The 27,551-nt window shown below is 45.1% G+C and overlaps 1 protein-coding gene across 3 annotated transcripts in view; it reads right to left on the reverse strand.

Moving 5' to 3' along the window:
* Window positions 1-20,591: 20,591 nt before the first annotated feature.
* THAP12 (THAP domain containing 12) overlaps window positions 20,592-27,551 on the reverse strand; it is a 37,625-nt gene continuing 30,665 nt past the window's right edge. For 2 of the 3 annotated variants that reach the window (XM_070425652.1, XM_070425653.1), the window contains exons 4-5: window positions 25,386-25,422; window positions 20,592-23,444 (exon numbers count right to left, since the gene is read on the reverse strand). In XM_070425652.1, coding sequence (XP_070281753.1) covers window positions 21,514-23,444; window positions 25,386-25,422 — 1,968 coding nt within the window. In that variant the 3' untranslated portion in view covers window positions 20,592-21,513. Of the gene's footprint in view, window positions 23,445-25,327; window positions 25,423-27,551 lie in introns of all 3 variants that reach the window. The other variant, XM_070425654.1, reaches the window with a different exon arrangement.

Consider the following 27,551-nt stretch of genomic DNA (forward strand, 5'->3'; position numbering starts at 1 on the left):
AGGGTAAATTTTAAATAAAGAGGAGCAGATGGACAAAATGTTGCCAACTTTTTACTTTGCTCAGGAAAGAACATTAAAAAACGACCGTCACAAGGTCCTGTTCCTTGACCTGGGTGGTGGTTACACAGTGTGTCCACTCAGAGGAAACGCATCAAGCTGGACACACGTCAGCTTGACTATCCTGTGTGTGTGCTACACTTCGTAAGAAGCTTACTACGAGGACTACCGTGTATACCACCATTTCATCTTTCTTTTTCTTTCAAATATGTTTTATTGATTTCAGAGAGGAATGAGAGGGAGAGCGAGATGATGAGAGAGAATCATCGATCAGCTGCCTCCTGCAAGCCTCCTACTGCAGATCGAGCCCTCAACCCGGGCATGTGCCCTGACGGGGAATCAAACCGTGACCTCCTGGTTCATGGGTTGATGCTCAACTACTGAGCCACACTGGCTGTGCACCACCATTTCATCTTTATAAAAGACTTTTTAATGCTATCAAATGGGAAAGGCATCATCTCAATGAAGGACAGCCAGTCCTTCTAAAAAAGGGTCGTGGTGAATTTACAACAGCATATTTTACATATCTGATAGAAAAAAAAATTAAAAATTCCAGGGGAGAAATCAAAACTTTATTTTACAATTACTCACACATCGGTTTTGTCAATTTAGGGATTCAGATGTGAAATGGAATTGTATATCTGGCCTGATCACAGTTGTTGAGGAAAAACCCATTTCACTTGGTTATCTCGAGGAAAATGGAAGCACACACCAGGCAGATTCACTGAGTTTGGAATGCTCCATGAGGGCTCAGAGAGGCTGAGGACGAAGACAGCAGACACCAGCCCCTGCTCTTGAAGGGCAGGAGGCCAGGCGGTGGGACCCAGCACCGAGTAGTCAGATCTTTACCTGAAAGGGATGCTTCAGACCCAGGAGCCTTGTTATAGACCTTGGCCAGTCAGTTCATCCGTCCGCAAGCGTTTGGGAACCACCCCTCTGCCAGACTCCTTTATGTGAAACTGAGGACCAAAGAGAGGCGGGGACTGACCAAAGTCACAAAGCAAGTTAGTGAAGAGTTGGGGCTACAACCTGGGTCTCTGGCCTGTCAGCCATGGAGTCTCCCCACCCACCCTGACTCTGGGCTCCAGGTGGCTGCCCCTTCTGACCCTGAATGCTGCTCACAGGTCCTGCCATGTTATCATAAACCCTTTAGGGCCCCAGCTCCGGTGGCCAGAGCCGGGCTGGTGTTGGGCTGCAGAGGATCAGGTTACCTGCCTGGAGAGGGTCCCCCTCAGGAGCCAGCCACTCTACAGCTTGGCAGGAGGACAACTTGGCAAGGCTGGGCTCATGGAAGATGCCAGAGCTTCTACAATGGAGGGCTTCAGCCACCTAACACCTCCTTCAGGGCTGCTGTCACCAAACCCAGGCTGACACCCTGGCTCTGGGCAGAGGATGCTGGGGCGGGAAGAGGAGGGAGGTTGTTTGGAAGGCTCTGCCAGGCAGGAGTGGAAAGGGGTGGGGATTGGCCTCTGTATGAGGCTTCTTTCCCGCCTGGGGGGCTGTGCTCACACCACCCTCCTCCCCGCTTCTCTCTCCTCATAGACATAGGCCGGTCTCCACGGAGCCCACAAAGCCTCTTTGATTAATGACTCCACAGGAGGCTGCTCCGGGAACCCTGGCCTGGTCTACTCTTTGGGACTTTGTCACCTAATCTGTGAGATGGCCGGTAGCGAGTATCTCTAAGGCTCAGTGCAGATGCTGGGCCTCTCGGGCGGGCTGTGTGGTGGGAATGGGGTGGGGTGGGGGCTCCAGAAGAGGAAGCGGACCCTTAGTGGCCCAGGTGGCCAATTCCTCCCTGAGCAGAGGCTTAGGGACCTTTAATGTCTCTACCACATGTCAGAGTGCCTCGAAGCAGGGAGAAAATCTAGTCAACCATATGTTGCAGACACCTGGAAGGTCTCAATCAATATTTGTTGAATGGGTGCGAGTTCCGCTTGAAATTATTTCAAACAAAGGTGCCCTTGCTTAGAAAAGAAAATCAAAGACCTAGTCCACCTGCCCTCGTCTAATAGAGAGGAAATAGGCCCAGCAAAGGCCTTTTCTTGCTGAAGGTCACACAAGGAACACACCTGGCCAGGCAGGCCTGAGCTCCGCCTTTGAGAGCTGCTCTTCTGAAGGGTGAGGGGCCATTGGAAGGTCAGGGCTGAATACTCCGTAACCACCTACTCAGCCCTTAAGTCTGCAGATTCCAGGGCTATTCCCAATCTTCAGTCCGGCACCCCACACTTCTTGAAAATTCCTGTCATTCCTTGGGCTAGCTCCCTCCACCCCACCCCCTTCTTTTGAATTTCCCCTGACCTATCCTACCCTGCTGTAAGCTGTGTGACCTTGGGCAAGTTGTTCTGCCTCTCTGGGCTTGCATTATCAAAGTGAGAGGAACATTACTGACCCTCAAGTGTTGCTGGGAGGGTCACAAGCTCTAGCACATAAAGTGCACGATAAGGTCAACACTTAAGGGAACCCTCACTCTGCCAGACACAGGTCATTTCCTGCACAAAAGTAGTGTAGGAGTTAATTAGAAATCAGATTCGCAGTCAGGGCTGACCTGAGTTAGAATTCTGGCCCAACCACTGACTCCCTCGCTGACTCTGGGCAAGTCACTTTGCCTTTTAGGACTCCCTTTTCTCCTCTGTAAAATGGAGCTGATAATGCCCACCGTGCTGGGAGGACCAAATGTGAAGCCTATAAATTCTCAGTGCATGGCAGATGGAGAGGCTCCGTGAAAGGCGGCCTCCACGCATTTCTTTCTCCACAAAGTGTCCACTGGGCCAGTCCTGTGGTTGCTGCTGGTCCTCAGGGGAGCACTAGCCCCTGGTGCTTAGTAAGTCTTCAGTTCAGGACTGTGGGATCTTACTTGGGTCGAATTGAGGAATGAGGAGGCCCTGGGATGGGAAGCTTGGAGTGGGGTGCTGGGCTGGGCTGGCAGTCAGCAGGCCTGGCCCTAAGCCCCAGGCAGCCACCTTTCTAAATCAGATCCTTCCCTCAAGCAAACAAGCAGACCCGGTGGAGGCTTGGCCAAGTACAGCAAAACCTTGTGGGCTCTTGGCTCTCAGCAGCAGCACCGCTCCCCTCTCATCCTTGCCATCGCCTGCAAGGAGCTCTGGGGTGGGGCCTCCCTCTGGGAAGCAGCTACTGGGCTCCCTGGCCCCATCACCTCCAGCAATCTCTGGCCAACTTAGCCTGCCATTCAAGGGTCTGGTCTCAGCCCCTTTCCAGTCACTTCTCGCCCTAGCCCCCCTCCCCTCCCAGCTGCCACCCCATCTTTAATCCTCTGTCCCTTTGATTCTCTGGGGAGGTGTGAAGAGCAGGGAGAGGTCTTCGCTCCAGGAGGGGTCAGCGTTGTCTTCCCATCCTCCCCTGCAGCTGGAGCCGCACTTCCCTGCCACCTGCGAGCCCTAATCACTCAGACCTCAGGTCTCTGCCTCTGCCGGCCTGATGGCTTCACCCCTCAGAGTCATTTAACCAGATGAATGGGAACCCTGCCTTGGGAAGGCCCAGGGAGAGCAGCTTTGTGTCTACTCAGGGACTAAAGAGACTCCTTGTTCTGTGTTCTTGCCCCGCCACACGCAGCCGTGCCTGTGCCAGGTGCCTCATCACCACTCAGGATAGCTTGGGCTCCGGGAATCTGAACTCTGAAACCTCCATCTCCCCGAGGTCTAGCCTAGAATGAGTCACTGCTCAGGACTCTCCCCTGCAGCCTGGATCCCTGGGTAGTCCCTCCCACTCCTCAAGTCCAGCTGGGGGGAGGTGGCCCCCTGACACTCTCACTGAGCACTGCTCCACACGCCCATCACTGCTACCATGGCAAAGTCCCTGCCTATCTCATTCGCCACTGGGTTCCCAGTGCCTGCCCAGGGCCCAGAACAAGGTAGGGGCTCCAAAAACAAGAACTGCCCTGGGTCCCCTGACCCCCTGTTCTGTCAACACCTGAACCCACCTTCACTTCACTGAGAAGTGAACGTTTCTGCATGAAAAGAAAACAGCAAACAAAATCAGACAAATGGCAGGTAGAGGGAACACTTACACACAAGGCAGACAAGATGCTAATTCTCTTAATCTACACTGATAAAAGAGAAACATGGTAATTGGCGTACGACCGCTACCCTTCCCATTGGCTAATCACGGGCAATATGCAAATTAGCTGTCAGCAAAGATGGCGGCTAATTTGCATATTGCCGGCAGGATGGGGCAGCGCCATCGTGCCTGCCCCTCCCCCATCCAGGCCTGCTATCTGTGACCTGGATGGCGGGTGAACCAACCCAGGGCTGGCAGGGCTTGACCGCAGCTGTCCCCTACTGGCCAAGACCCCAACCGGCTCTCCCACCAGCAGACCGGGGCTGGCCTGGCGGCTTCGGCTTCCGCCCGCAGTCACGCCCCCCAGACCCGCTGCTGCCAGCAGACCAAGGCTGGGGAGGCAGAGGCCCCCAACCCGCTCCCCCAGCAGACTAGGGCTGGGGAGGCGGCTGCTGCAATCGCCCGCACTCATGCCCCAACCCGCCTGATCGCCCCGACCCGCTCCCGCTGGCAGACCAGGACTGGCGGGTAACCCTGGACCCGCATTCCCCCTGGGCAGACCCGGGCTGGCGGGGTGGCTGCGGCATCCGCCCGCAGTCACGCCCCCAACCCGAGAGAGCCGGAAGAGGGTGGGGGGAGGGGGCGATTGCCCTCACTCACGCCCCCAACCCGCTGGCAGACCGGGGCTGGCGAGTTGCCCAGGACCCGCATTCCCGCGGGCAAACCCAGGCTGGCAGGGTGGCTGCGGCATCTGCCCGCAGTCACGCCCCCAACCCGCGAGAGCGGGTTGGGGGCGTGAGTGCAGGCGATCACCCCAAAACAGCTCCCGCTGGCAGACTGGGGCTGGTGGGATTGCCCTGGACCCGCATTCCCCTGTGTGCACCTGCCCGCAGCTGCGATCACGGAGCAGGATTGGGCGGCCTGCAGCCAGCCCCTGTGTGCACCTGCCCGTGGGATCACAGCCGCGATCACGGAGCAGGAAAGGGCGGCCTGCAGCCAGCCCCCCTCTGTGCCTTTCCCTAGGTAGCCCTGGGGATCCCACAGTAGGGAAGGGCGCCCCACCCTGGCCACAGCTCAGGGGAGAGTACAACATGCAGTGGAGGCCAGGAGCCTGAGTGATCAACAGAGAGGGGCGCCTGCTTGAAGCCTTCAGGGTGTGGCTGGTGGTAGGCCTCCAGCAGACGCACGCGCGCGCACACACACACACACACACACACACACAGACACACAGCGCCTACTCTGAGCTTCCAATGTGGTTGGGAGCAGACCACCAGTGGACACACACACCCGCAACTGCTCGGAGCCTATGTGACGGGGCTGGGGGCAGGCCCCCAGCAGACACACACACACACACACACACACACACACACGGACGGCTGCTCCAAGCCTCTGCTACCAGACTGTGGCCATCAGTAGGACATCCACTGAGGGCTCCCAGACTGAGGGGCAGGCTTGGCTGAGGGAACCCCATCCCCCAGTGCACGAATTTCGTGCACCGGGCCTCTAGTACTTTTATAAAGCAATAAAAGTACCTTTGTTCATATTCTTTATCCAATTGAAAAAAATTACAAAAAGGAGAAAATAAACATTTTTATGCCTGTGAAAGATGTTAACCTAACTCAAAACAAAAGAAAGGTCAACTAAAATAACAGTGAAACACACTTTTTGAACTATGGCCCTCAGATTGGCTTAGATCAAATAGGATGATATTTACGAGAGGTCTCCTTGCAATAATGGTTAAGGATATTTATTGTAGCATTGTTTAGGGCTATCAAGGTCCAGATAGTAATGATTTTAAGCCTGAGGACCATACAGCCTCATTGCTATGAAAACAGCTAGTGGGCTGGATTTAGCCAGCAGGCCACAGTGTGCCGGTCTCTGGTGTAGATGAACAAAAGACAAGAAACCACCTCCATGCCCACCACTAGGGGGATGGCTAAATACATAGGATGAATACACGCCTGCATAGGAGATGTGCTTATCAGCTGCTTCCATCTGCATTTTGAAAAGAAAGCGTACAAAGGCATCCTGGGGAAGGGAGCCCAGGGCGGGAGGAAAACTTCTCTAAGCATACCCCATTGCCCTGTTTGAAATGTATTCATGCCATAAGCGCATGCTAACTTACAAATTAATCCCCTGCTCCCCAAATAAAGATGTTCCCTGAAACAAAAGGATTTGTGTAAAGTAAGTTTGGTCCGTGCAGGGTTAAGCCAAGTTAAAGTGCCTTTGCTGCAGGATCTGGGGACTTTAATATGCAGCTGTGCTTCGTGAATCCCGAGGAAGACTGTACATGGAGCTTCCCACGCTCACTGGGGGACCATGCCCCAACAGAGCACCTCTGGGGGCTCGTTTTCTGGAATCGCCACCTCTAAGTGCAAATGCCTTCACCCTCACTAGTTTCTACACACACCCACACACACGCACAGACACACACACATACATGTACACACACATGCACACATGCGCACACACACACAACACCGCGGCACTTCCTGAGGTGCATTCCTCAGGTCACTGACTTCGTGAGATGCTCCGTGGTCAAATACTGCTGGGAGACACTGTTCTGCCAAAGTGGATGACAAATTACTGGTATTGCTCACACTTCTCCCAGATTTTACAGCTCCTCTGCCTTTGCTCACACCATTCCTTCCATCTGGACTGGTCTTGGTTTTAACCCAGTTCTGTCTGGCCAGGTCCTAGCATTCTGTCAAGGCTTGGGTCCCATGCCTTCTGCACCAGGATGAAGGCTTCTAAGATCCTGGCGACATTCTAGAGATGCCTGACAAGTGTCCCCAGACACTGTTGAAAGAAAGGAGAAATTCCAGAGTGCAATAGAGAAATGAGGGCGGGAGCAGGAAGGGACAGAGGGATGGTTGGGTGGAGGACCTGATGAATGGGGGGTGGTTGTGATTGGGTTAGTGAGTGTGCGATGCAGGAGCTTGTATGGCTGTGTCCACTGTTCTGGTCATCGTGGGTGATGCCGGCAGAACTTCAGCTCTGTAGGTCTGACTGCAGGCCCCAGAGCAGCTTGTTGGCCCACTCTAGGTCAGTCCAGGGACGGGGGGGTGGGGGGAAGGTCCTTCTTCTAAGCCTCTCCTTTGGGCTCTCATCCCTGTCCGAAGCCCCATCCCCCTAAAAATGTCCACTTCTGAGTTTGATCTGGGGGTTTCTTGCCACATTATGCATCTTTGCCCTTTAGACTGCCCCCATGAGTACTCCAGAGGAAGTGGGCACCCCCTGAATTGTTTTAATGAAAAAACCTGTTGGGGGGCTACAGAAACTGGACTGTCCTCACTCCCCAACTGGACTCTACAGCAAACCTGCCTCTCCTCTCAGGGGCTGTACGACGGTGGACCTGCACAGGGATCCAAAATGGAAAGCGGCCAATTGACCTGTTTATCCTTATAAGCAATTTCCTCTGGAACCTTCCGCAAATTGCCGAACCTCTTTAAATGACATTTTCCCTAACTTTACAATGGGTATGAACCCTTATGGCTACTTAATAGTATTAAGTGAAATAAAGTAGATGAAAGTACCCAGCACACAGTAGGTACTTAGCTGCAGTTTCTCAATCCATTTCCCCCAGTGCTGATTCTGAGCTGTTAGAGAGAAACTATTCCTTAGTTTTCTATTGAACGAAGGGTAAATTAGGATGGATTGGAGAAAGAAGCTGTCTATCCCAAACACAGTATGCAAATTTCAAAAGCAGCCTCACCCCCAGGGCTGGCTTCCCTGAACCAATGCCCTTCAAAGGTTGCTTTTTGTTACTGTGTGTAACTAGCTGGTTTTCTAGTCAGTTTCCCCTCCCACCCCCTTCTCCCCACAGTTGTGGAACCGCCCCAGATCAGGTGCTGGGGATGACTCAGCTCTGTGTCCCCAAGCCCCCCTCAGGGCTTGGCGGAACAGGCTCACCAGATGAAGATCTCTTCAAGAACAGTTTGACCTGCTGCTAAGAGAGTGCTGAGTCCTTGGCAAGAGCAAGCAGGCCCTGGGAGCCTAGGCAGGGAGAAGGGATGAAGTGGTGAGAGGCCGTGGTAGAAAGAGCTGGAGGAGGGACAGGCTACTTTGCACTCACTCATTAAACCCAATGAACAGATATTAACTGCCTCGTGTTTGCCAGGCCCTGCACATTCTGGCTTGCAGTACTGCAGGGTGCTGGTCAAGTGATGTGGATCTGGCCCTGTGCATTCTTGGGCAAGTTACTTAACATCTCTGAGCTTCGGTGATCTCATTGGCAATATGGACACGATACTCAGCGTTTCACAAGGTTGTTCTGAGAATCACATGGGCTTATTTATGTCAATTGCTTGATAACTTTCCCCAATATAATTGCTAAAGATAATCATCATCACCACTCAGTCCTGTGTGGTTAAAGCTAGGGTTCCAGCAGGCCTTGGAGTCTAGGCCAGCAATTCAGTTTTTTCATCTGAGAGCTCTGGCCAGAGAGGACAGGGGTAGAGCAGGGCACTCTTTCCATCGAAGTTGTGGTTCTTCCCTGAGTTTCGAGCCTGCCTCGCCAAACGCTCCTCTGGGGGAAGTGGTATGTGAGGCTGGGGCACAGTTTGCACATAGCAGTGCAATAAAGGCAACTTCCTGGACTCACAGCTGAGGATGTACTTAAGGTGCAATCTACTCTGGGCCCGCACCGAGCTGCTCCGAGCACCACCTCTCTCTGGCTGTCCCTGCTGCTGAGTTACAGCCTGGCCCGGGAGAGTTTATTGCTTCACCCCAGAACATTCTCTTACTTGAGTTTGAGGCAATAATAATGATACAAGTGTGTTGGTAAGATTTTCCACTGTTTCCATTGTGCTCTCATATCCTGGCTTTTATTGGATCTCAACATTTTTTTAACAGATGGAGAAACTGAGGCACAAGGAGTTAAGTAATTTATCTGAGTTCCTGGTACTGGTCACCAGGTGTTTGCACGAAATCTAGTGCTTATTCAATTACTTAAAATCTGACACTTCCTGGGTGCCTCCAGAAAGCCAGTCTCCGTTTGAAATGCTCTGCCTACATTAAGTTCTAGTAATCCTCACAACCACCCCATGTGGCAGAAACCTTATTATTCCTGTCCCAGATGACAGAGGTCAAGTAGTCGATCCAAGGATCCTTGGCTAGGGTTCCAATCCAGATAGTTAGGCTCTACAATCGATGCTCTTAATTTCTATGTCAGGGTTTCTTAACCTCGAGCTATGGACATTTGGGGGCCAGGAAGTCCTTTGTTCTGGGGGGCTGTCCCGTGCATCGCAGGAGGTTTAGCAGAATCCCTAGCCCCAGCACACTAAATGCCAGTAGCTCCCCGCCCCCAAACAGTCGTAACAACCAAAAAGGCCTCCAAACACTGCCAAATGTCACGTGGGGGTTAAAGATGCCCCTGGTAGAGAACCACTGCTCTGTGTTACATGATCCTAAAATGACAACATAGAGTTTTTTAAAAACACTATGGCAATGCCTAATTTTGACAAGATATATTCTGAGACCTCTTTCCAAAATGAATCAATATTCAGATTCAAACAACCTTAACTGCTCACCTCCTATGTTCAGGCAATTTATAGACCATTTAAAAAGTAAATTGATGCTTAGGGAAATCAAGTAACTTGCCCAAAATAACAAAGCTCTACGTGGCAGAACAGGAACAGGAACATGGGTCCCAAGATCCCCATTATGAACTTTCTTTTGGTAGTATTCATTCTGAAGTGACATATTCTGTATTTTCTAAACTATAAGATACATGTTCTCTCTGCAATTGAATGATTTTAAAGTTGAGCTGCAACTCCAAACCACTGTATGCTGATAGTGTAAATATTTTTTATATTCCCCTGAAAGCTGCTATTTAATTAAAAGTGTGTCTCATCACAGCCTCTTAGAATTGTGAAGTGAGGGCTGGAGCTCTGAATGTGGGAGATGCTGATGGAGTCCATGGGAAGGGAAGAGCAGAAGCCCTCCCTGTTCTGGGAGGATGCCCAGCAGCCCACCCACACTCTGCCTCCTGCCCCAGTGCTGACCCCTCTCCAGCCTTCCTGACCCAGCTCCTACCATTCCTCCAAGAAGCCTTTCCAGGTCCTTTGGCACGAAGCTCATCCTTTTCTAATTTCATCTGGAAGCTTTTTCCTACCAGAGCATCTCATTGGCTTGACAGAGTTTATAGCCGACTAAACATTCTCTCCTTAATGGTGGGAGATGTTAGCCTCCTTGCTGTACAGATGAGAAGCCTGAGGCCCCGAGAGAGGCAAGAACTTCCCCAACCTTTTGGTCAAGGACAGGAAAGAGAAGCGAGTTTCGGGTGCTTCACGTCAGGACTTCATGCTTGTTCTGGGATATAACCATCACCTTGGAGAGAGTGGTATTCCACGCTGTGGGCTGCCCACGGTTGCACAATGAACACTGACATCTGTGCTCAGAGGTGAAGTGGTTCACCTGAGGCCCCACGGCTCCCACCGGCAGCGCTCAGATGGGGCCTCCTCACGCCTAGCCTCTGCTCATTCCCTGCTCCTACTGCTGGTCTGTCCAACCCGCCTCTTCTCTTGGATGCTTCCAGGTCCTTCCAGGCCTGCCCCCACTCTCATCAGCAGGAAAGAGATGGCAGCCTCTTCCAGGCCTCTCCGAGGGAGAGCACCCATGTCCCTGCTCTGACTGATGTCACAGGTGTGGTCTGGCCCCTCCAGGGTAGCCCTCCAATGCTCTAACTCTTCTAAAGCTGGACTCAAATCCTTCATCTAACACGTGGCATGCACAGGACCCCGCTCTGAGCACAGGACTCCGAATCACAGCGCCACGCCCTGGAGGAATGAAGTGCATTCCAGTGGTGCTACATTTTGGCAAGCCAGTGGGGGGACAAACACCACCAAGCTCACAGCTTGTTATGAAGAAATGACGTAACGTCTGTGAAGACCTTTGGTGCTGTGGTGAGGGTGAGACGGGCTGTGCAGTGTAGTGCACAGACATGGGCTCTGGCAAATACTTTCTCAGAAACTCAGTTCTTTCACAGAAATAATACATCAACCTCATTAAAACATGAGTCTTAAGTGAGATTATACACATAAGCATCTCACACAGTGGCTGGCACACAGGAGGCACTCAATAAATATTAAATTCCTTCCCAAGTATAAGCATTATTATATGATTTAATTATGTAAGCGCACTGATAAATCTCATGCTATGGGCAGGGACTTTAACCTCAAATGAGCACTGCGATCGCTAGCACCAGCAGCCACCTTTGTGTTCTGTTTTGTCATCCCTTTTCCAGGGAGACTGCAAAGCTGAACACGGAATTGCACGTCCCTGCCTCCACATGTCAGGTCTGCTCCCTTCTCTATAAAAAGGTTGGAGCTGAGACACAGGCAGGTTCTAAAGAGGGTAATGAAAATTATATGGGTTGTGGTTTGAGAAAGGAAGGAAGAAAGGAAAGCAAGGCAGAAATTACTTGACGTGGAAAGGAAGAGGTAAGGTGGTGATAAAAAGAAGGGTATTATATGGCAGGGGAGGGTGGTGAGTCACATGCCAAGGTTGTTACTGCAGCAGGACCTGGGGGGACCAAAGAGATCATGCCTCAAGACTTGGAACACATTGGAAGAAAGACCACACAAATCACAGGTGTTATTAATTATAATTAACAGTGACCGATGTGGGTTTTGCTGCTTAGCTCAACCATGTTCTCATTTTGTAAACATGCCCAGAAACTTCAGCTGGACTTTGCCTCACACATCTCCCCAGTGAAGAGCGCTGCTCCTCTGGCAGTTCACACAGGCGCGAGGTCTAGGCTCTCAGCACCTCCCTGAGCATCCCCCAGCCAGAGGGGATGCCAACTCCTGAGCAGGAATTCCGAGGGTGTTCATGGGTTGGCCCCTACATACCTTTCTATCCTCATTTCCAGTTGCTTCTCCCTATCCTCAATCGTCCAGTCGCTCTGAATTTCCCATTACCCTAGAACAACACATCATTTGTCCATCCCTTCAACAAAGACAAAGTACCTGTTACATGCCAGGCACTGCTAAGGGCAGTGGGATACAATTTCAGTGAATAGGACCAGGTCCAGCCCTTACTGAACTTGTAGACTAGTGCGGAAAGACAAGTCACCTCTAGTAAAGGTAGTAAAAGGCTAGTTTGAAAGGCTGGCTTCTCTGTGGATATAATAATTAAGCAAATAGCTCAATGATACAAAAAATGAGCTAGGGGCTACCTGGATTAACAGCTTGCAAGGCACAGCAAGTGTAAAGGTCTTGAACAGGGTTCTCTGGATGAGCCTGGTGAGTGGAAGAAACTAAAAGACCATAATAACTGGTCAGAGAGAGCAAGACTCCAGTTAGCCGATGAGGCCAGAGGTTGGCATGGACCAGATCATGTAGGATCTTATTAGAATCATGGTTGGAACTTGGATTCTGATCTAAGACTGCTGGAAGGGTCTGAGAAGAGATCACCCTACCTGTTAGGTGGGAAATAACTTGGAGGGAAAGATAAAGTGAGATAGGAGAGTGGTTTGAACTAGGGTGGTAACAGCAGAGGTGGTAACTGGGGCAAGAGATGGGGGAGTACTGGTGATAGACACTTGAACTGGGCTTAAAAGAATTAGCAGCCTAAGAACTTGCTACCAGGGTCAGTGTAGCCAAAACACATGGAATAATGCCTGGCATAGTGTATTAGATGAAACTGAAAAAAGGTAACAAAAATTCTGTAAGAAAAATGTTTTCATGTAACTAATCTTGAATTTTCTATCTCAGGATGTTATTTAATCCTTTCCAAAATAAGAATATACATTATAGAAATTTTGGAGAACAGAAATGTTAAAGGAAAATTTATAACCTCTCACACTCCCACCACCTAGAGACAAACATCAGTATAAAGTTTCTCCCAGTCTCTTCATAGACATTGTTTAAAAGGTGGGTATTTCCACTCTGAGGAGCAGCCTGGTCTCCCAGAATCAGTCGGTCAGGGTTTGATCACACACCATCACTGAATGGCCTCAGACAAATCCCTTTCAGATTTATAAAATGAGAATAGCCACACCTACTGCGTCAACTTATTGTGAGCCTAAATAAAATGGTTCATACAAAGTACCTAATATGATGCTTGGTACATAGTAAGTGCTCAATATATAGTATCTGCTATTAATAAAAGGATGTCTAAATCCCACAAGCTGCAATTATATGGGAAGCTTTCAACATCTCATTTTTTAGGAAAATGGCTTTGCAAATCCACAATCTAACCACATGTACTCTTCCAAAGAAAAATAATCATACCAAGACTAGGCATTCACCAAATAAGATGTAAGCAATATCAAGTATTTTTAAAACCAAAATGTTATAGTAACTCAAAACAGAAATGTGCCAAGAACTAACCCCAGACCCTGGCCTGTTTAATAAATCTCTCTCCTATAAAGCTGACATACTTATGGGATTACCGCTTACATTAATAAGTTTTAAGGGTGAACACAGCTCACTTGCCAAGAAATTCTTTCGGGCTTTCCATCTTCGGTTGCATCTGTAAAGTATGACAGAGCACTGGTGGGACACTTCTGTTCTCCCTTGGCCCCTGCCACCACCGAGTGGTGCGATTCTGAGCAAGCTGTCCTGTCTAGTCCTCTACAATGAGGGCTTAAGGTAAAACTTCATTGCTCTAAACCTGCAACCATGCAGATTTTAAAGTCTCATATATGTAATACTGGGTTGAGAAAGAAGTATTACATCTTAAGGTGTCTTGAAAACCTTAATATACTGAATGTTGTAATGTATCAACATGTGTTTTTTTGGGGGGGAAATGAATCACATTATATGGATATATTTCTAATACTAAGATAAGCCACATTTCATTGAAAAGGAAGTGGGAGACTAACTTAAAAACATATGGGATCACAAAATACCACAGTACAAACCATTTTCAAAGGTGTCAGTTTCTCAGCAGCTTCAAAAGGTGCAAATCAAAACGTCCATGTGGTACAATCTCACACCTGTCAGAATGGCTATCATCAACAAATCAACAAACAACAAGTGCTGGTGAGAATGCGGAGGAAAAGGAACCCTCGTGCACTGCTGGTGGGAATGCAGACTGGTGCAGCCACCGTGGAGAACAGTATGGAATTTCCTCAAAAAACTAAAAATGGAACTCACATTTGACCCAGTGATCCCACTTCTAGGAATATATCCCAAGAAACTAGAAACACCAATCAAAAAGGATATGTGCACGCCTATGTTCATAGCAGCACAATTTACCATAGCTAAGATTTGGAAACAGCCTAAGTGCCCATCAGCAGATGAGTGGATTAAAAAACTGGTACATCTACACAATGAAATACTACACCGCTATAAAAAAAAAAAAAAAGGAACTTTTAACATTTGCAACAGCATGAATGGAACTGGAGAGCATTATGCTAAGCGAAATTAAGCCAGTCGGAGAAAGATAAATATCACATGATCTCACTCATATGTGGGATATAATGATCAACATAATTTGATGAACAAGAATAGATTGACTCATATATGGGATATAATGAGCAACATAAACTGATGAACAAAAACAGATCCAGAGACAGAGAATCATCGATCAGACTGTCAAACCTCAGCGGGAAGGTAGGGGAGGGTGGGGAGAAGGGGGAGAGATAAACCAAAGGACTTGTATGCATGCATATAAGCCTAACCAATGGACACAGATACAAGGGGGGTGAGGGCATGAGTGGAAGGGTGGGAGGGCAATGGGGGGATAAGGACACGTATGCAATACTTTAATCAATAAAGAAAAAAAACTATTCCATTAGGCTTCTTATTGGCAAATGTTGGTGGTGAATTTGTCTTAGTTTTATATACCACTATCATTCATTAGTTAAATGTGGTAATATATGTGAACTCAAATATTGCTGTTTTATAGGTTTCTGTAAAGGCTGTTGCCTACTCTTTGACTTCCTATATTCAATACTGACGGTTTCAGCTACAAACTGGGAGACATGTCAGAACCACAGAAGTTGTCACCGGGCTTACATCGGGTAGAAGAGCCAGGCAAACTTGGAGCACATGTAAGACTACTTGACTCAGATTTCAGGGACAGGGAAGCCCCAGAGAATGTGACATCTAAGCTGAGGTCTGAGGGTGAACAGCAAGGGTATAAGTGGGATGACTGGGAACAAGAATATGTCTCACTTTGCCACTCTAGGTGTAGCTAGGGCATCACCTCCTCTAGTCAGTTGGCCCTCTCCTTCATGCTCCCTTCACTGTGCATTTCCTCTAGCTAGGGCACCATAAGTCCTGGCCTCACTATTCACAGTGCCTCCTTATACTCTCAAAAGTGCTCCGGTTGAGACAATCAATTATGTGATTCCCAGATCTTTAGCCCTGCTCCCAGTAGATCCCAGCTCCTTGTCTGGCTCCCCCCATGACTCAGTGCACTGAGGGTCTGGGCTCAATCTTACTTCTGCACCCATGGCATGGGCTCCATCTCATTCTTCTTTGTATCTATGACACCTTGACTTGTGCCTGAAGCTAAATTTTGATTGAACACTAGAGGTGTTCAATACAATATATCAGAATGAGAAGCAAATATGAAACAAGAAATTAGACTTGTTACACCATGTTAGAATCATGGCTACACCTTTCACTAGCTGTGTGACCTTCTAATTCTTAGATATTTTTTAACCTGAAGAAAACAAAACATTGGGATAAATAGTACCTTTTTCTTAGGGTGGAGAAATTGCAATGAGATAATCCAGGTAAAGTGCTTTATTAGTACCTGGCATATACTGAGCACTCTGTTAGCGGCAACTGCTCCGCAGTGACCACTGTTCCTGCTGCTGCAACCCTACTTTGCTGAAAGAAAATTAAACAAACACTTAACAAGTATCCAGTAGGGACTCAATAAGTGCACATCACATGAATGCCTGGTCTCATGCCAGATGCTGGCTACAGACCAGATTCTTGGATTACAGATGCATTAATCAAAATTACAGTTTAGAAGTCAAGGTTTAACTCCTCTAAGTCCAGTTTTAATAATAATTTTAAAAACCTACTTTGTATCCATAAGTAAAAAAGCACAGAACACAATAGCACTATCTGGCAGCATCCTAGATGTGTTAATAGCATTTAAACCTCATCCTTGTTATAACTATGCCTTCTTTTAAAGTTTTATTATTAATGTAAATAGAGAAAATTAGAAAGGCTTCAGGTTGAGTCAGTGGTAGTTTTCTTGATCCCCCAATTACAATATCCTCTTTGCAGTATATCCTTGTTCAACATTTGGAATGAATTAAGACTGTAAACTTCCAGATGTTTAAACTACTACTGTAAATTCAAACTCATTAAACGGGGCAGATTTACTACCCCTACTTAGTTTTGAAGTCTGTTGTTCACCCTGTCTAAATAATTTATGAAACCAAATACAGTGGCAGGTAGTGTATTCTATTTATATAGTATTCATGGTGAGAAATGGGGGCACTTATAAAGGTCTAGAAATTAACTGCCATTTTAGCCAACCTGCAGATCACACTTATTGTTGTTTCTAAGTTTGTAATTGTTTCCTGAAACTGATCTAGTAGAGATTTTTATGCTAATCTGTACTAAAAATTACTTTGCTTTTTCTGGCCACAAAAAGCTGGCTACAGAGGAGCATTTGATTACGGCAATAAGACAGCTGCACCCACTCTCGTGAAATAAATGGACCTGGATGTACGGTCCTTTGTGGTGGTGTCTTGGCAGCGAAACAAAGGTGGCAGCATTTCTACACCCAGTTTGTAAGGTCTCAGAAGTTCCAGGCTTCAATTTTTTTCCTCCCAAGGAACTCACATGGACTATAATGAGCACAATTTAGAGATACTGTCTGAAAGCTGGCAAGGGCTAAAGCTAGCACATAAAAGGAGTCTATTCCTAATGCAAATATTTCTTTAACAACCTTAAGAATGAAGTGGCTTTCACCATCAATTTTAAGATTGAAGGATTGAAGTACCTGGTTCTGACACTTATGAGCAATATAATTTGGGGAAAACCTCTGTAAGCTTGATTTCTCAACTGGAAAATGGGGACAATACTTGTCCGAGTTTCTCTGAGAACTTGAATATATATTCAAAGTGCTCTGTAAGCTCTCAAGTATAACTATTAATAAACACTGCAAGTACAATTTTCCTGATTTATGGATTTCTCACTTTAAGTAGCACTTAAAAAGTGTCTGTCCCAAAAGAAAAAAAAAAGTGTCTGTCCATAGTCTGAAACAAAAACCAGATCCAAATGTTACTGTAGAGGAACTGAGAACTGTCTCAAGAGGGGTCTCTTTCAACTCAATCCACTACTATTCACCTTACAGGATAATTGTTAAGAATTAAATAAAAATTACATAAAATTAATAAAGCATTTGTTCTCACTTATTTTACAAGTAACAAATTCTATGTTAGGCTTCAACTGTGTAGCTTTCTTTTCCCAAAAATGAAAGTGGATATGTCAAAAGCAAAAATTCTTCCAATTAGGCATGCTAAATCTTGTATATTATTTCCTAGTATATTTTGCAAACTGTTTAGATAACAGCATTTAAAAAAAACTGCACAAGGTTTTTATGAATACTGATATGCTGTTTTCTTTTCCTTTAAGTTCAATAATTGGATTCAACGTTACAAAGTACTAGAGGCCTGGTGCACAAAATTCATGCATGGGGGTTGGGTGGGGAGGGGGTCCCTCAGCCCGGCCTGCACCCTCTCCAATCTGGGACATCCCTCTCGCAATCTGGGACCACTGGCTCCTAACTGCTCACCTGCCTGCCTGCCTATTGCCCCTAACCACTCTGCCTGCCTGCCTGCCTGCCTGCCTGATCGCCCCCAACCACTCTGCCTGCCTACCTGATCACCCCTAACCGCCTCTGCCAGCCTGCCAGATCACCCTAACAGCTTCTGCCTGACCGCCCCTAATCGCTCTCTCCCTGCCTGCCTGATTGCCCCTAATCGCTCTCTCCCCTGCCGGCCTGATCGCCCCTAACTGCCTCTACCTCGGCCCCTGCCACCGTGGCTTTGTCTGGAAGGACATCTGGAAGACATCCAGTCTATCTGGTCTAATTAGCATACGACCCTTTTATTAGTATAGATGTGTGTGTGCACTTATAAACAACTGTACTCCTGTGGGTCAACACCAGGCTATAAGCTCTGTAATAAAGTGCATGTTATTGCTAGCACTTAACCAAAAAGCCTGACACACAGTAAGCATTCAACTACTATTTGTGGGATAAATAAGTCACTACACCTACCACATTCTAACTAATTTTGCAAACAAGACAATCTCTGCTTCATCTATGGGGAGACTATCATTGACACAATCTACCCTCAAAGATCAGAGTTTGTGAAAATGCCTCTGAACAAATGAAGGTTTTTAAGCTTTCACTAAATTCCCAAATGAATTTAGAGAACATACAGGATTATAAAAACAAATGATGGGCAACTTAAAAGGTGCTTGTTAACTAATGCTTGTAGTATGAATGTTCTGAATACATTATGGCAGACTTAAAATGGGGCCATATTTTACAGCTCTTCCCATCAAGATTAGGAGCCTGTTTCCTCATGCTTCAAACCTGGGCCAGCCTTGTAATTTGCTCTGACCAAAGTAATATGGTGAAAGCAATGTTCTGTCAGTTCTTGAGCCCAGGCTTCTACCTTTGCCTTCTTGGTACTCTGAGACCACCATACCATAAGCCCAAGATAAAAAACCATAGGGAGAAGCCCAGCTGTCCCACCCAGCCCACAGCCAATCTGCTGGCTGAATGCAGAGAGCCCAGATGAAATTTGCAAAAGAACCACTAAACCAAGCAATGAGACTGTGGGAAATGATAAGCTGTTGTTGTTTTTTTAAAGCCACTAAGTTTTGGGATGCTGTTAAGCAGTAATAGGTAACTGATGATAAATTATCTAACCCTCATAGCACAACCATTAAGTGTGGTTTTATAGTTTAAGAAACATACCCAGGTTAAATAATCTGCCAAAGTCACATCGCTTTTAAGTGTACTAAGACCTGGATGCAGGTATTAAAAGGCTAGCTGTCTCCTTCAATGTCATCCTGCTATCATGAACCTGAACAGTCTTTCTGCCAATGACAGAGGAACCTCTAGAACTCTGGCTATGAGATAAACTCTTGACATCTTCTTTATAACTTGCATGGGTAACATGTCCCAATTTGACATCTCTGCCAGGGTTGTCAATGACAAGGAAATGTACTGCCTGCTATCATCAAGACCCAGCACTCCTTAAGTATGCCCCATTCTGTTTTCTGATACTCAAAGAACACTAACTTATCCCAACATAAAATAATTCAGTGATATCTCTGCAATTATATTCATTCACTTACATTTTAGCCAGCAACAATTATACAAACCCTGACAATTGATATTGGGGGCCATATAATATTTTAAAAATCAGCTTCATTGCCCTAGGCCAGCCGTGGGCAAACTACGGCCCGCGGGCCGGATCCGGCCCGTTTGAAATGAATAAAACTAAAAAAAAAAAAAAGACCATACCCTTTTATGTAATGATGTTTACTTTGAATTTATATTAGTTCACACAAACACTCCATCCATGCTTTTGTTCCGGCCCTCCGGTCCAGTTTAAGAACCCATTGTGGCCCTCGAGTCAAAAAGTTTGCCCACCCCTACCCTAGACGGTGCTGCTAGAATGTCATCCTAGGCACAGAAGGGTCACAGGTTCAATGCCCTCCCCTCTTTTCCCCTCCTTCAGGGTGCATACAGAAGCAACCAGTCCATGTATCTCTCTCACATGTTTATCATGTTCCTCTCACTCTGCCCCCTCCCTCTCTCCCTTCTACTCTCTCTGAAAAGCAATAAAAAAATATCCTCAGGAGAGGATTAAAAATAAAATAAAAATCAGTTAGATAAACCTTATCCTATCTAATAATAGACAAACATGGTAATTGACCATACTTTCACTATACCTCCCATTGGCTAATCAGCACAATATGCAAATTAACTGTAAAAAATGGCGGTTAATTTGCATACTGCAGGCAGGATGGGACAGCGCCATTCCGCCTGCCCTGCTGCCATCCGGGCCTGCTATCTGCGACCCGGGGCGGCGGGCGTCCCGTGTGCGACCCGACCTGGGGCGGCCGGGTGGGGCAGCAGCGATTGGCTGGCCTGCCCGGGCGTCCCATGTGCAACCCGCCCCGTGGTGGTGCCTCAACCCCCAGATTGGTCCTGCCATGTGCTCGACCCGGGGAGGCAGGTCAGGCACCGAGGGATCGGGCCTGCCATCTGCCAGCCGGGGAGCGGGCCTAAGCCAGCAGGCGGTTATCTCCCAAGGGGTCCCAGACTGTGAGAGGGCACAAGTGGGGCTGAGGAACACCCCACACACACCCCTCCCCCGCCAGTGCACAAATTTTTGTGCACCGGGCCTCTAGTATTTAATAATTTCTTAATTAAAATGCCTTTATATATCCCAAGTAGTAAACAATAAACCAAAAAATAAATTTTAAAAAACTTCTCTTCCATTGTGAAGGTGACAAATATTTTTGAAAAGGGAATTTACCAGAAGAAACTATTTTGTCCCCACCAAAATAAAGTACCTGAACTTTAAACAAATTCACATTTTATTTACGTCGAAATAAACTGTACAAAATTGACTTTCTTCACCAAAAATAACAGCAATATTTTCTGTATTATTCCTAGATAAACTACAAAATACATTTTTGTAGGTTGTCTAGGTTTTGCTTATAAATCAAGACGAGGCAGTAGATATAATCATGGGAAAAGACAGAATAAAACAGACCAATCTGTTGTCAGTATCCATAGCCTCTGATCCTGTCTTGACCATGAAACAGAAGTGTTCGACATATACTTGCTAAAAAGCTTATGAAGATATAGGCTCAACAAAGGAATGTAAACAGCAACACCCAGATGTGGAACAATGGCAGGTTCTTCCTTCAATGTTTAACAGTAATTTGTTTAAGATTATCGAATAAAGACAAAATCTACACTGAAATCCTTGTTTGGCAAGCTCACGTTTCTTTCACTACCTGGTAATTTAACTGTTCATTAAAGATTTTTAACAGTAAACTTAAAACTCCTGCTATTGAAAGGTTAGTCATGAGCTTCATTGTAAAATTTTATGAAATATATTCCTCTCACACCTTCTCAAAATTTATTTCTTCAAAGAACTAGTAACTTAATACCCAACAACAGGATCCACAGTGATAATAATGTTATGTCTAAATTGACTTAACTAAAACAATTCCAAAGTGCCATTAGCAGAGACCACGCAGAAGTGCAGCGTGGCACTTTCAATGCTACCCTCTGGAAGAACAGTTAGTTCTCCAAAGCATGAGAGTTCAAACGGGCCATTTAAATGGTCAGATTATCAACGGCTAATACACTCAAGATATTCAGTGATTAAGTGGCCTACATATATCTTATAGCTTTTCTATATTTTCAAATTTCTTAGATTTTTTTCAATATCAAATATAAGAGAAAACCCATTTTAAAAGTCTCTCAGGTATTTTCGATAGTTTCGGAATTATCTGTAGGAAGCTCTGACTTAGTTGTATAAAGTTTGATATATGTGTCCACCATTAAATCCAAATCATGTTTTATATCAAAGTTTATGTTAAGCAAAGCTAAGTTACTTGACCTTTGGTCTGTCAAAGTGTTCCTCAGGTATGCTTTGAGACGCTTTCGCCCATTTTCATAGCGTTCATTCTCAACCTTCATCACAGGAAGAATACATAGGACCTTCAACAATGCATAAACATTAGGAAAAAACTTGATGTCTGGCAGGTGGAGGGCTTCATAAATGGTGGATGGAAGCTCTATATCTTTTCCTCTGTGTTTCCACTTGATTCTCCAACAATGCAGCTCAGCTGAGAGTGTATCAGGATTGGGTAAGTCGCTTCTGTACATGTCAGCATGGTGCTCCTCCGATGTATTGAATTTGAGCTGTCCCATGACAGAGGGGACCAGAGATAAGCATTTAAGAGCTTTGAGGTGCTGTTCTGAGAATATATCTTTCAGTTCCTGAATAATGTGTTCCACTGTTGGAACACTTAGAGCTTCTTTATAGTAACTCTCAGAGGTCAGCTGAGATTCCAGGTTCCCTTGCTGAGCTCTGCGGAATTTCCCAGGGAGCTTCATCTGAATATCAAGTTTGGTTGCCAAATTGGTGGCTTCCTCAAACCAAAATTCATGATAAACTTCAATATTTTCCATCACTTCATTTAGTGAATGCAGCACCGCAGTCAAGCTACTGGCTGCAAAGAAGACATCAGAGGTCTGACCCTGGAGATTTTTCCCAAAGGCTCTTGTAAAAGATAGAACATTTTTAAGAACGACAATGGTAACAACGAAATCAAAATCTGTTACTGCACTACAGAGTACAAATGCTCGGCCCGCTATACAGTTATTCCATCTAATATTTGTATCATTATTTATACCATCTAAACATAAAACAAGTGCTTGTAGGAGGTCCACTAAAATTTCAAAAGCATCATGCCTGCCTGTCCACTGAGAATGGCAAATTTCCTTCAGTTCTTTACCCCTTTCTTCATTGTTCTGAAAGAGGACAGAAATTACATTGTCAAGCTCTAAAAGCAGTTGTGGTGATCGATGGAAAAAAGAACAAACTTCCTCAATTGTTCCTAACGCAACAGACACTCCCATAACAGGCACCGATTTTGCCAACCACATATTTAAGGCACAGGAAGAGCAGAGTGTGTAGACAGCTTGGGGATATTTCTCCAAAAGTCTAGAAGCAACAACTTTCATTTTGGAAGAAAATCCACTGGACACAATGTAAGCCTGGCCACGACAATATTCCATGTTTAATCCCCACTTCTCAGTTATCGTAGTGTGAAATTTCATAGCCAAAATTTCGGCATCAGCTTCATATGGCAGGAAACCCACAAATTCCTCTCGCAGGTTATGAGCTTCGTCAACAAACCTCACCAACACAGGCAGGTGCTCTTCCCCTGCTATGTCCACTACGTCGTCAGTGATAATCGAAAAGAAGTGAGAGTCTCTCACTTCCCTGAGCGTTTCTTCCCGAATGCAGCTCTCACAGATCTCTAGCATCTGTTTCTGCTGTGCTTTTGAACAGAACAGTGTGTTGACTGCTGTTGTCTCAAAGCGCTTTCTCAGAACCTCTTCACCAGAATTTATCCGGCACTCCAACAGTGCCTGAAAGTTATCAGGAGTAAAGAGACCTTCTGGGACTTCATCAGCTTCATGTCCATCTAGAGGTATGTTTTGTTTTCCCATAAGAATCAAAATTTCAAATAAAGATTTTAAGTATTCTTTGTTTTCCTTCTCCTCAAGGGTTAAAGGTAAAATGTCTTCATCCTGTTCTTCACCCGCTTCTGTACTGGAGTTCTGAGCATTGGTGTTGTTGATCTCTTTATGTTTTTGTTCCTGTTCAGAAGTTTCGTCAACTGGAAAACAAAGAATTTTAAAACAGGCTTATGAGGAACCATACAAATAAAAAATGCATTCTTGATTTTTTAAATACTTAAAATCCACTAACTCATTTATTCAACATTCACAGAACACCTACTGGACCACAGACTAGGACAGAGATTACACTCTAGTGGGGAAGACAAACACTGTGAACAGAGATATATTTTAAAAACTTAAGGTACATCACATATTGAGTAATAAGACAGTATGTGCCCTCAGAAAAAGGAAGGGGAAGAGAATATTTATGACATACTGTGCTGACATTCCATGTTTCCCATTACTCCCTCTATAGGCAGATGGTATCAACCCCATTTGACAAATGATAGTAAATAACCGCTCAAGGCCATAGATGCAGGTAGAAAGATGGAGATGAGCCCTAGCTGGGTGGCTCATTGGTTGGAGCATTGTCCCACACACCAAAAGGTTGTGGGTTTGATCCCCAGTCGGGTACATACAGGAGGCAACCAATCAATGTCTCTCTCTCACATTGATGTTTCTCTCTTCTCCCCCCTTCCTGCTCCCCCAAATCAGTAAAAACATCCTCAGGTGAGGATTTAAAAAAAAAAAAAGAGGTGAAATTGAAATCCAAGTTTGTCTGGCTCCAAGGTTCATACTGATACTGTTTTTATTGCTATACTTATATATGGGAGATGAGACACCTATAAAAACTAATGTAGCTCTCTGTAAAAAATCTATAAAATATATTAAAAAAAACAAAACAAAAACTAATGTAATGTAAAGTATGTTCACATAATTTCCAGGGCTAATACTAGACTATTAGAAATCTTAGCCTAGCCGAAACCGGTTTGGCTCAGTGGATAGAGCGTCGGCCTGCAGACTGAAAGGTCCCAGGTTCGATTCCGGTCAGGGCATGTACCTGGGTTGCGGGCACATCCCCAGTAGGAGATGTGCAGGAGGCGGCTGATCGATGTTTCTCTCTCATCGATGTTTCTAACTCTCTATCTCTCTCCCTTCCTCTCTGTAAAAAATCAATAAAATATATTTAAAAAAAAAAAAAAGAAATCTTAGCCTAATTTCTTTTTTTTTCATTATTTAGAGAATACTTTATTAGTTTCTGTAATCAAACCCATGTAGATTAAGACCTTACATATTTAATACAGTGCGTTACCCCTGTACAAATAGAAAAAATTATGTTGAACGTTTCTAGACCAATATGGCTGTTAATTTCTGTACAATGCCAACCCAACACAGTACAACTGGGATAGTTTTTCCAAATTAGCCTAATTTCTTCATATTTGGATGGCCCTGCAGTGAAGTGTCCTGCCTACAGTCATATACACAACCCTGCAAGTCCTGGCCCCTGTGGTCCCCCTGAGTTCATTTCTAACCATGATGGGTTTTAGAAGCTCCAACAATAAAATGAATGTAGTTCCTCAAATCTGGCACCCTGTTTCAAGCCACTCTACCTCTGCAAAGAATATCCTTCCCTTTTTCTTTGCCTGAATCCATGTCTCCTCATCTGTAAAGGGGGAAAATAACAGTTCTTACTTCAGGGCTATTGTAAGAATTAAATTAATTGATATAGGCATCAGTACCTGCAGAAAGGCTTTTGGACTAAGTATCCCCACAGCATTTACTCCTTAATTACCAAGAACCTATTATGCACTACACATTGGATGGACAGATTCTACTTCTGTCCTTATTGCCACCTTCCCTTCCCTGTACTGGAACACTCTGTGTGCCTGCCACCCCCTACCACACTGAGAGCACCGAGTGGGCAAAGTGAATGGTGTATTGGCACTCAATAAAGACAAACTGAACTAAGGTTTTAGTTGCACAGACAATTCCAAAACATTCTCACAGGTTTTGAACATAAAATATATTTATTCGTCCTTACCAGGTCAAGGCCTTTTTAAAAGGCATTCAGAAGTTGAGTCATTAACACTAGCACTTACTTTTTTTCTGTTTCAGTGTCCTGATTTCATCTTCACTCTAAATGACAAGAAAAAAAGAAAAAAACCATCTTTATGAAAAGTCAACTCTAGCATATTACGTAGACTCACAAGTAAAAAGCATATTTGGAGTCAAATTTAATTCTCTCAAGAGGATACATTCTTTAAAAGAAATACATTCTTCAAACAGATAGATGATGGGAAAACTAGAACAATTAATTTGCTCATGACTCCAAGCTTATAATAAAATACTAGGAGAAAGGACACAACATTTAATTTACTTTATATCTAAATCATTGGATTATAAGTGTTTAATTGGCTAATAAAAGGCATGAATGTATACCATAGCATGAGATAAAATCCGAGGGGACACAAAATCATGTGCCCTACCTCCTGCTACTCTAACCCAGGGGGATGATATGTAAGAGGGAATTGCTGGATTCCAGAACCTAACATAAAAGCTATGAGAAATCCCTAGGAAGCAGAAGGTGACACAGTGCCAGTATGGAAAAAAATGAATGCATATAGCAGAGATAGGCAAGTGGCACATAAAGGGTTAGATTAAGGAAGAACTTCCCAATTGTGTTCTTTTCTCTCTCTCCAACCCACTGCAATGGTTACTATTCCAGGGCAGGAAAGCAGCAGTACCAGTGACAGCTGGAGACAGCGGGTATCTGCTGGGCAGCATGGGACATGATACTGATATAAAGAAATGTCAGCAGGCTAGCTATCCCTCTTCATCCTGTGGGCTGCCAGAGTTACATGGATGACAGATCTGGAACAGTGTGCCTGCTGCAAGGTGTCTGAGATTCCCTGAGATGGGGGTTGGAAGGTGGGGGTGGGGAAAGACAGAGTATAGGGAAATAATAGCTACAGGATGGAAGTGTTGAGGTCCTCACCCCTGGTACACATTACTAAGAACAAAGCTGATTTAGAGGACTGTTGTGTAGTGTCAATATTTTCCAGAAAAACAAATAAATATAATAGAGGTAAAGAAATGCATGAAAAAATCAGAACAGGATGTAGTTTAGCAAAACTGAAAATGTCAAATATTTTTTAAAAAGACAGGTCACCTAAAAACAATCAAGAATCAGGCTGACAACAGACTTCAATGCAATAATAAATGCAAAAAAAAATCAGAATCAACATCACATAGACGATGTGTTTCCTCTATATCACTAAACATTTGAAATACAAAATGGTTTTTAAAAATAAACCCATGTCTGTGATCGCACTCATATGTGGAATCTAAGTAACAAAATAAACTGATGAACGCAGTGGATCCAGAAACATGGAGGCATGGATAGCGTGCGGAATCTCATAGGGAAGGCAGGGGAGGGTGGGTGGGTGGGTGGGAGGTAATGAACCAAAGACCTTGTATGCATATATGCATGTCCCATGGACTCAGACAATAGGGTGCTGAAGGCCTGGGGTGGGGGGAGGGCAGGGGCAGGCTGAAGGGGGTAAATGGGGGGAAAAGGGGGACATATGTAATACTTTCAACAATAAAAAATTATTTTAAAAAAAATAAACCCATGTCTGGAAACTAGAAACAAGAAGTATCCCATGTTAAAGAAATCACAAAGTATTGCTGACCAATGAAAGCACTACATGTCTAAAACTGTGAGATACAGCAAAAACATACTTAGAGAGACATTTATAACTAAATATACATAAATATGAGCTAAACATTCAAGAAGCTAGAAAAAGCCAACACCCAAATCCCTCAATCAAAAAGAAACCAATAAAATAGCTCACAAGTACTTCAATCATTGACAAAAGTAATCACTATTTCTTCAGAAAGATTATTAAAATAGTTTTAAGGGCAGAGAAGGGAAACATTCCAAATCCTAGATGAAGTTCATAAACTTTTAGAAACATATAAAACACACAGAAGAGAAAACCAATAAATAAATTGAAATGGCAATCAAAATATTTCCCTACTCATTATAGCGCTCTGATGGTTCTACCACGTTCAATCTAATTTTCAAGAGCATATAATATTTACTTTTTACAATTTTTCTAGAAAAATACAGAGTGAAAAAAGGAAAGCTATCCAAGTCATTTTATGAGACTAATAGAACATTGCTACCATAACTGGATAAAAGTGCATAAAAAGAAATTATAGGCCAACACTGTTAAATGCAAAATCCTAAATAAAATATTGAC

This window comes from Myotis yumanensis, unplaced genomic scaffold, assembly GCF_028538775.1.
Source record: "Myotis yumanensis isolate MYYU_CA2020_CCGP unplaced genomic scaffold, mMyoYum1.0.hap1 SCAF_10, whole genome shotgun sequence".
NCBI lineage: Eukaryota > Metazoa > Chordata > Mammalia > Chiroptera > Vespertilionidae > Myotis > Myotis yumanensis.